Genomic DNA, 10,000 nt, shown 5'->3' with positions numbered 1-10,000 from the left:
TTTGTGTGTGTTTTGTCCTTTATCGTTGTGTGTGTGATTTGTTTTGTTTGTTTTGTCCTTTATTAGTGTGTGTGTGTGTGTGTGTGTGTGTGTGTGTGTGTTGTGCTTCTCTGTCATCTCTGATTACCCTTGACATATTAATCCTGTATGATTCTCTGCTGTTGCCAAATCAATGTGCTGTTCCAAAGCTCTTCAGGCTCTGCACCTCTGCATGGTCTGGGTGTGGCCATCTATGGTCGGTCAGCTCAGATCGGTTGGCTTTTAGCTACTTACTATATATTTGGTTTGTATGTCTCTGTTACTATGTGTGTGTGTGTGTGTGTGTGTGTGTGTGTGTGTGTGTGTGTGTATGTGTGTGTATGCCTGCGTGCCTGCTTCTCTGTTGCTCTTGCTTAACTTCCTGCCGTCTCATGTTATCCGCCAATTCCCAGATCACAGCAGGGCTGTCCAGTCCTGAGATTCAGTCACCAGATTCGAACCAATACAGGCCAAGTGATGCCACAATTTACCAAGAGAATCTGCTAAGGAGTCTGCCTCAACTACAGACACATCAAGTTCATGGCCAAGAGTTGGGGGTGCAGAGGAGAGGCAGGGGGATGTTAAATACTGTAGTCCAGTTCAGCACAAACAGGCCAGTGGACAAAGCACCGCATCTCACGCTACCCCCCTCAAAAATCATATTTATTCCTCAACATAAAACACAGCTGTGTCCCAATACTGGATGATCAAACACAGGCTGTGTGTGTGTGTGTGTGTGTGTGTGTGTGTGTGTGTGTGTGTGTGTGTGTGTGTGTGTGTGTGTGTGTGTGTGTGTGTGTGTGTGAGCGTGCAACCCCAGGACCCTTGTCAACAGTAATAGAAAAGAACAGCCTTTGATGCCATTATTAGATTATTAGATAAAACTGATTTCTTCAAAGCATAAACAATTTGAAGTAGTTTATGCTGTCATGACTGAAGCATTGGAATGTTTTTCTAGGTATTTCTGGTTAATGTTGTTGACATCATCCCCATGGTAACGTGAGAAGGCTCTGTTGCCCCTGATGCTCTGCCCCAGGCCTCCCTGTCGTGCTCCTCATTGCTGTTTGTCTTTGTTAAAAGCCTTTGTTTAGGAAAACAATGTTCAAAAGCAGCTGCTTCTCTTAAATCTTCCGCCTACAATAGTAAATATGAAATTAGTCCTGTTTCCTTAGGCAGTGTGTGGAAGTGGCTGTGGATTGGCTCAAACTGCTCTCTCTGTGGAACTCCATTGTGTGTGTGTGCGTTTGTGTGTGTGTGGTTGTTTGTTTTCTGGTTTGTGTATACCTCGAATGGCTGAACAGCTGTATGGGTGGAATGCCATTGTATTTGTTTGTCTGTGTGTTTTTGTATATGTAAGTGTGTGTGTTTTTGTATATGTAAGTGTGTGTGTTTGCATGTGTGTGTGTTTTTGTATATGTAAGTGTGTGTGTTTTTGTATATGTAAGTGTGTGTGTTTGCATGCGGTTGGCGAGCATGTGCAATGTCCCTCCTCGTCCGTTATCCTTCGCTTCTGACCCAACGAGTCCAGTCCCGCCCCTGTGTTCTGTCCAGCGGCTGGCTTCGACACTGACCCGTCCCCGGTCTCACCCCGACCCATTGCATCAGGACCAGACCGGGGCTCAGGGTCCGTTTTGACGCCAGCCGTCGCTGACCCCACACGACCTTTGACCTGTGACCCCTTTACCCCTACCCCTCTAGCCCATAATGTGATCTCGGAGCAGAAGGACCAGTGCTACCGCGTGCTGGCGTCCCGCGCCTGCACTCTGCCCATCCTGAAGAACATCACCAAGCAGATCTGCTGCTGCAGCCGCGTAGGCAAGGCCTGGGGCAAGCGCTGCGAGGCCTGCCCGCACTTCGGCTCAGGTACGGCCACCTCACCGCCGTGGTCACTGCATCGGTCTAACTCTGCTGCTGTCTCAGAATGGGGAAGGGAATGGCACTGCACTGCACTGCTCTTTGGTAGATTTTCAAGGTTCAATACTTTTTTTTTTTTCAAGATGGCTCCTGGTAGCAGGAGTGACCTGAAATTATGTTCTTTTTCTCCTAATAAATAAGACATTTACACAGTACATATTTTTGTGAGGTGTATTTATGAGAGTTTATATTATTGTTTGCTAAATATATATTGTATATTACTTTAAATATATAATATCTGAGTGTATTATGTGCAGAAGTAAACCCTGTTATGAAATGTCGTACCAGCTGTTTTTGCTGATATACTTTCAGTCCACAACAATGGCAATGAAGTGTGTGCTTATTATCTTTTCCCTTCCCCTGGGTGTGTGTGTGTGTGTTCCCACATGTGTGTGTGTGTGTCTGTGTGTGTGTCTGTGTCTGTGTCTGTGTCTGTGTGTGTGTGTGTGTGTGTGTATTCACAGCGGCATTCAAGGAGATCTGTCCAGCCGGGCCCGGCTACTACTACTCGGCCACCAACCTCAAGTTCAACCAGCGTCTGCTGGACCTCCACGGCACTGGAGGCCCACCCGTGGTCTCCCAGACTTCCAGCTCCGCCACCAGCGGCTCATCATCATCCTCTTCCTCATCTTCGTCATCATCTACGGGGGCCCAGACTCCCCTCACGAGGCCCCCGCACCAGCCAAGTGGCTCTGGCTCCCAGCCGGCCCAGTCGAGGCCCCACGGCGGCAGCGGCAGTCTCCCCACCGGCCACTCCAGACCCCAGCAGCCAGCCAGCGGGGGTGCCAGTGGAGCTGGAGCGGGTCAGGGCTCACGGCCTTATCAGCCGACTGGCGCCGGATCCGCTGGTGCCGGTGCCGGTGCTGAGTCCAGGCCTCAGCTCATCCCCAGTACTGGGTCCATTACTCCGCAAAGCAGACCTCCACAACCAGGGGGCGCCGGGTCACTTACTCCCCAGACTAGGCCACAGCAGCCTGGGGGTACGGGTTCTCTCACTCCCCAGACTAGGCCACAGCAGCCTGGGGGTACGGGTTCTCTCACTCCCCAGACTAGGCCACAGCAGCCTGGGGGTACGGGTTCTCTCACTCCCCAGACTAGGCCACAGCAGCCTGGGGGTACGGGTTCTCTCACTCCCCAGACTAGGCCACAGCAGCCTGGGGGTACAGGTTCTCTCACTCCCCAGACTAGGCCACAGCAGCCTGGGGGCTCTGGTTCTCTCGTCCCTGACACCAGGCCTCAGACTCCCACACGCACTCACTCTGGAGGACCAGTCACTGTCCTGCCGACTGGGGATCGCTCCTGTAAGTACCTACACCCCTTCAGATCAGAGCCAATTCCGTTTATTCATTTATTTATTTATTTATTTGATAGGAAAGGTGTGCACTGATCTTTTATTTCTGTAAAAGAGCCAGAGTTACAATCTTAAAACGAATGTGTTGTCCCTATCTGGACACAGAAATATGTTAAAAACAAGCAAGTTGTGTTTTTTTCAACACATTTAAGAGTATAGCTCTATAGGCTACTTAGCATCTGTTGTCCCTTGCCAGGTCTGAAAAAGCACCGTTGATTTGAAATAAAACATCTTCCAGCTGCAGTAGCTTTGTAGGATGTCTCTCTTCTGGCTGATATTAAATTCATTAATCAAGATGGAATGATAGCAAAGCAAACATGAACAATAATGTGGGAATTGTCAAATGAATATCGGATTTATAAAATACGGTGGATTATTGTACGAGGAGTCTCTGTCTTGTCCATCCCTAGCGGTCACTCGGTCCCAGACCAGTCGGACGCCGGTGGCCAGGCCAGATATATCAGGGGCCAGACCGCTGCCTGTTCCAGTCACTCCCCGACCAGCAGTACCAAGGCCAGGTGTGTGTGTGTGTGTGTGTGTTATAGTTTACCATTGTGTGTGTGCATGTGTGTCTGTGATTGCAAAGTCCTTTTAGGCAAGTCCCTCCACTCGGTGGCCATATTGTAACGCTTTTCGGCCACTTATCAGGCATCTATTTCGGGCAGACCTGCATGTGCGCAAGGCTTCACGACATACCACATGATTGGCACGATGTATACACATGTATACACAACTTTTGGCGGCGGAAGGGCCGGAATATGCGTAGATGACTGCCATGTTTGTGTTACGAACTAGCGTGTGAAAATTGACGCCAAGGCATAGGGTCCACGTGCTCATGGGTACCCAGGTTTGAATCCAGCCTGCGCTCATTTCCCAATCCCACCCCATCTCTCTCTCCCTCTTCCTGTTGATCTTCCCTATGCTATCTAACGGCAAAAGCCGCAAAAGTATTCTGTAAAAAGAATGCATGAATCTGTGAAGTTTACTAAAGCGATATGACATATCCAAGTAGGAAAGGGGGTTGGCCGTAAATGGTCTTGCGGTCGCAATAAGTGATGTGCCATAGCATCGGGCAAGGTGAGGGAGATCTCCAGGGATGTAGTGGAGGCTAAACGCAAGTAAACGCAGTTTATCCACACCTGAAATTTCAGAAATAGAGTTTATCCACATCTTATTAAAGTTTACCCACCTCTCAAAAGAGTTTATTCACCAATTGCAACTTTTAACATTCAAAAATCACACTGTAGACTATTATCCACATTGACAATATGTACACTCTATGAACCATTTAATACCACTGATATTGTTATAAACATTGGACAATAACCTCCACCATCATCTAACATGTTCTGAAAAGTCCGATACCGCACGGCGCAGTCCACCTCAATTCATAGTTTACCCCCCTCTTATTTTACCACTACATCTCTGGAGATCTCCCTTAAGGGTGTGTGTGTGTGTGTGTGTGTGTGTGTGTGTGTGTGTGTGTTTACCACTACATCCCTGGAGATCTCCCTTTAGGGCCATCTGAAAGTGCTCACAGAGAGGCCAGTTCAGGAGCTAGTGTTTGTCCTCTGTGTTGCACAGCTCTCATGGTTTCCCTGTTGCGTTGTGCAATGGCAACACAATGTTTTTCATTAGGCATTGCATAGGGAAAGTGTGTGTGTGTGTGTGTATGTGTGTGTCTCCACTGTTTTGTTCACACTCTGCTGATCAAAGGCATTCAACAGGGTCTGCAATCAAGCTTGCCAAAGGGGTCATGGAAATATCAAATCTTTATGAAGTGAAACAATGAGAAGGGGAGGAGTGGGTTCACTCTGAAGCCAAGTCCACACATTAATCACAACGTCCCAAAACAGCGCAGTGTGGATTTCAGTCCAAGAAGGCAGAGAGCATGTAAAACAAGTGCTTCACACGTTTGGCTTTCCTCACTCTGCTACCAGCTAGCAGCATCAGACCATAGCAGCAAATCACAAATGAGAACGCGCTAAATCAGCTAATTAGCCTAGCAGTGACTTTACAGTTGTACCACAGACCAAAAACAACACGACGCCTTTGTCAGTCCAAGAAGGCAGAAACTCTTATGTCCGCTGCTAGGCTACCATAGATTGTGGTTATCGAGGCACCATGTCAGAATCTTAACGGGTTCTTTTGTCTTCGGATTCTGAACTAGTCCATAGTTAAACAGCTGAGCACCGAGCACGTGTCCTGGTTCTCCTATGCCATAAGCTAAGCCCAGAAAGCAGGTTTGGGATGTGTGTCTGTGTGTCTGTGTCTGTGTCTGTGTCTGTGTGTGTGTGTGTGTGTGTGTGTGTGTGTGTGTGTGTGTGTGTGTGTGTGTGTGTGTGTCTGTGTCTGTGTGTGTGTGTGTGTGTGTGTGCATGCTGCTTTAGGTGTGAGTGTGTGCCGATTGGCCACAACCTCTGGTCTGATCAGTGGTACCCCCCCACACCCCCCCCCCCCCACACACCCCCACCCACGTGAGACAGCGTTGGGCCCATTCCCACAGGATCCAGATGGGATACAAAGCAGAGTCTGTCTCCTGCTCTCTCTCTCTCAGTCTATCTCTCCATCGGTTCATCCCTCTATCTCTCCCTCTCTCCCTTCCCTCGTTCCTCTATCCCTTCATCCTCCCTATTGGAACAGGGTTCTGTCACATGCCAGGGTTTCTGATTTCTGGGAATAACTGAGGGGCTGCCAAGACTTTTCTTCTCCTCCTCCTCCTCCTCCTCCTCCTCCTCCTCCTCTTCCTCTTTTTTTGCATTGGAGAGAGAAATGTGTAGAGTTTGGACCGCATGGTGGAATTTGACACTGTTGCGGCAGGCACGGGTCTAAATCTCTCAAACATTTTGAGTCGACTTTGACCTCGTTTCAAACACTGCGGTTAGAGATCCGGGAGGGAAACGAGAGAGAGAGAGAGAGAGAGAGAGAGAGAGAGAGAGAGATGGATAGATGTGGACTTATGTCAGCTCATCACGGGATGGATGGACCACAAAGGTAAATAAAGAGAGAGAAAGGGAGATAGAGAGAGAGGGAAGAAGAGAGTGGGAGAGGGAGAGAGAGAGGGAAGGAGGGATAGAGAGAAATGGAGTGAGAGAGAGAGAAAAATTTAGTAAGGGAGAGGGAAAAAGAGAGTAGGAGTGAAGGAGAGGGAGGTAGAGAAAGAGGGAAGGAGGGAGAGAGAGAGAAATGGATAGAGGGAGAGAGAGAGAGAGACAAAGAGTTTGAGGATCAGATCCCAGACACCTTAACTGTGCTCTGCCTTTATTTCCTCTGTTTCAAACTGGAATCGTGCCCTTGCCGCCATCTTTAGAGTTTGTCCAAAACACTTCAAAGTCTGAAGGGTACTTGCAGGGGAATTGGAGTAATCTATTTTGATTTTAACTTTATAACATGATGCACCCCTGTGTGTGTGTGTGTGTGTGTGTGTGTGTGTGTGTGTGTGTGTGTGTGTGTGTGTGTGTGTGTGTGTGTGTGTTCCAGATTCTAGAGTGTGTGATGATTCCAGGCCGGGCATTTGTGGAGCTGGACGCTGCATTGACCAGCCCGGTGGACGGCATAAGTGTGTGTGTGACCCGGGCTACCAGTACAATACCGCCAGGCTGCAGTGCCAAGGTCTGGCATCTCCCTTTTTGTCCACTGGCTCAGTCCACCATACCTTTACCTGACACACACACACACACACACACACACACACACACACACACACACACACACACACACACATACACACACACACATACACACACACACTCACACTCCACTCAGCTCCAGGCCACCAGAATCGTATACCTTTACCTGACACAGACATACACACACACACTCACACTCCACTCAGCTCCAGGCCACCAGAATTGTATACCTTTACCTTTAACAGACACACACACACACACACACACACACACACACACACACACACACACACACACACACACACACACACACACACTCCAGTCAGCTCCAACTCAGGCCTCCAGAGTCTTACTTTTACCTGACATACATGTCAAGTCTAGTCCAGTCCTCTCCAGCACCTCCACACAGTTTCAGGAAGTGTGTTTAACGGCAGAAGTGCATTCTGGACGCACCATATGAAGGGTAGGCGGGTTCTGGCCAGTAACTGGACAGGTTCCACAAGGTTTCTTTAACACATGTCTTTGGAACACTGCTGGCCCGGTTCTGTTGCTGGTCCTTTTCCTGTGCTGACTGACTAGCTGGAACGGTACCGTTGTCCTGTATTTGCTGTGACCCAGATACCAGCTGGTTTCTGGAACATGTTTCTGGAGCGTAAAATACTGTCGCAGTTGCCCAACTCAGAGAGTAGCGAGAGCAGGGGGAGAAATGGACCTCACTGGACTCTGGACCTGATCGCAAGAGTAGCAGAAGTGAGGATGAGAGCTGACCGAGATGAAGATCTCCTTGATCCGACCTTAGCCTGCATGGCTCTCACGTCGGTCCGTGGTGTTACTGAAATGGCCAGGTTGACCCTCAGGGTCGAAGGTCAGAGGGTCATGACCCTGCCTGTCATGCTTGCTGTGCTGGCCTGTACTGTAGCTAATCACAGAGTAGCTAACCCTAAAAGGTCAGGGGTCACTAAGAATGATTGACAGGTGAAAGCCAAGGAGTGATCACGGTCTTGTCATGAGGAGCGGAGGCCAGTCGATGGCCAGAATCCTCCGCTCTGTGGGCAGCTTAAAATGCATCCCATAATGTTGTGCAGTGCATTCAGGCTGATGTCATCTCCCTGAGGTCAAGTCTGAAGTGCAAGAGAGAGAGCCACACAGAGCCCACAGAGATACCTGTCAGAGCGACACCATCCCACATCTCATTCCACTCCACTGCTCCTCTAAAATATGTCACCACTCACCAGGGCATTCTTGAGTGAAGTCCATTATTGACTGTGGTTCTGACAAGGGAGTGTGGTTTGGACCTCAGAGCTCAGAGGAATTCTAATCTGTAATGCAGATTGGTTGTGTCATCTCCTTCAGCTCTCTCATCTCTCTCTCTTCTCTTCTCTTCTCTTCTCTTCTCTTCTCTTCTCTTTTCTTCTCTTCTCTTCTCTTCTCCTCTCTCATTTCTCTCTCTTCTCTTCTCTTCTCTTCTCCTCTCTCATCTCTCTCTCTTCTCTTCTCTCCTCTTCTCTTCTTTTCTGTCTCTCCTCTCTACTTTCCTCCCATCTCTCCTCTCCACTGATCTTCTTCTCCTCTCCTCTCCTCTAATCTTCTTCTTCTCTCTCTCATCTCTCTCTTCTTTTCTCTTCTCTTCTCTTTCCCTCCTCTGCACTTTCTTTCCATCTCTCCTCTCTTCTATTTTTCTGTCTCCTCTCTTCTCCATTGGTCATTCTCTCTCTCTCTCTCTCTCTCTCTCTCTCTCTCTCGTGCACAGATCTGAATGAGTGTGTGTTGACTCCTCGGCCCTGTGGCGCTGGGCAGTGTGAGAACACCGCGGGCAGCTTCCGCTGTGTGTGCCCAGCCGGGTACCGTGCCAACCCCCAGGAGAACCTGTGCCAGGGTGAGGGAGGCCTTTTCAAATGAGCAGTGACAATACAGGCTTGTGGCATAGTGCGCACATGCCAAGCTACGTTAGCTTTCTATTGTTTACACTTACATTCCATATATTCCACATAGACCACCACATTACACACACACGCTCACACATGCACACCCACACACATACAGTACACAAAAGCAGGCATGAACACATACACAACCACACACACACACACACACACACACACACACACACACACACACACACACACACACACACACATTCTTTTACATAAAGAAAGACACACACTCCCCGGGGTGTTCTGATGACATGTAACCTCCATCATTAGTGCCGTGTCATTAACTTACCTGATCTCTGTCTCTGTGCTCAGAGGTAGATGAGTGCCGACAGGTGCCCAACCCGTGCGTTAACGGCCGCTGTGAGAACACACCTGGAAGCTACAGGTGTTCATGTTTCCTTGGATACTCCCTCCACGGAGACACCTGTAAAGGTAAGAACAATAAGAAGTGTGTTGATATGTGTGCTAGAAACAATCTGACTGTAAATAATTTCATTTGGGTCAAGCATGTGCTTATAAGAGTCCCTCAGGATATCATATCTTAAATAACATGCATACTGTAAATAACATGCATTAGGCAACGGCAGGATCTGTCTAGTGTCTTAAAGGACAAAGAATGAAATGAGTGAGATCCTTGTGATGATAACAGTGTATTCTGTCCAGATTATCCATATCAGCAATTCTGGGAGTTTTTTGTAAGGTTACAGAGGTTATGGAGGTTACAGCCATCTAAAGTGCTGTCTCCAGTGTTCATTTTACTCTCTGATGACTCACTTGCCATATGCTGGTCAGGAGTGTGTGAACATGAATCACACAGCTGTAAGGTCCTCAAGGCTAAAGTCAGTGGACACAGTGTCCACATCATCTTCATCAGCAACCTCAGGAGTCATTTTTAAGAGCCTGAAAGCAGTGCCTTGTTCTGTTGTAGTCATGTCGTCATCGGAGGTGAATGTGGTGCGTCTGGTGTGTGTGTGTGTGTGTGTGTGTGTGTGTATGTGTGTGTTTTGTTTCTTAGACATTGATGAGTGTGTCGACCCGCTGCTCTGTCCCGGCCAGGAGTGTGTGAACTCCCTGGGCTCATTCAGATGTGTGTCCTGCCGCCCCGGCTTCGGTCTGCTCAATGGACAGTGCACAGGTGACATACACACATAAAC

The 10,000-nt window shown here is 48.6% G+C and overlaps 1 protein-coding gene across 3 annotated transcripts in view; it reads left to right on the top strand.

Annotated features, from left to right (window-relative positions):
- ltbp4 (latent transforming growth factor beta binding protein 4) overlaps positions 1 to 10,000 on the top strand; it is a 71,490-nt gene that overhangs the window by 36,450 nt on the left and 25,040 nt on the right. For 2 of the 3 annotated variants that reach the window (XM_076282775.1, XM_076282774.1), the window contains exons 7-13: positions 1,717 to 1,881; positions 2,397 to 3,233; positions 3,694 to 3,801; positions 6,764 to 6,895; positions 8,663 to 8,788; positions 9,159 to 9,278; positions 9,862 to 9,981. In XM_076282775.1, coding sequence (XP_076138890.1) covers positions 1,717 to 1,881; positions 2,397 to 3,233; positions 3,694 to 3,801; positions 6,764 to 6,895; positions 8,663 to 8,788; positions 9,159 to 9,278; positions 9,862 to 9,981 — 1,608 coding nt within the window. The remainder of the gene's footprint in view (positions 1 to 1,716; positions 1,882 to 2,396; positions 3,234 to 3,693; positions 3,802 to 6,763; positions 6,896 to 8,662; positions 8,789 to 9,158; positions 9,279 to 9,861; positions 9,982 to 10,000) is intronic. The other variant, XM_076282776.1, reaches the window with a different exon arrangement.

Source organism: Alosa pseudoharengus, unplaced genomic scaffold (genome assembly GCF_046254945.1).
Source record: "Alosa pseudoharengus isolate Yale_2024_CS ecotype anadromous, Long Island Sound unplaced genomic scaffold, YU_APseudo_1.1 YU_APseudo_1.1_scf_13, whole genome shotgun sequence".
Taxonomy (NCBI): domain Eukaryota; kingdom Metazoa; phylum Chordata; class Actinopteri; order Clupeiformes; family Clupeidae; genus Alosa; species Alosa pseudoharengus.
This window is presented reverse-complemented; position numbering and strand designations above follow the sequence as displayed.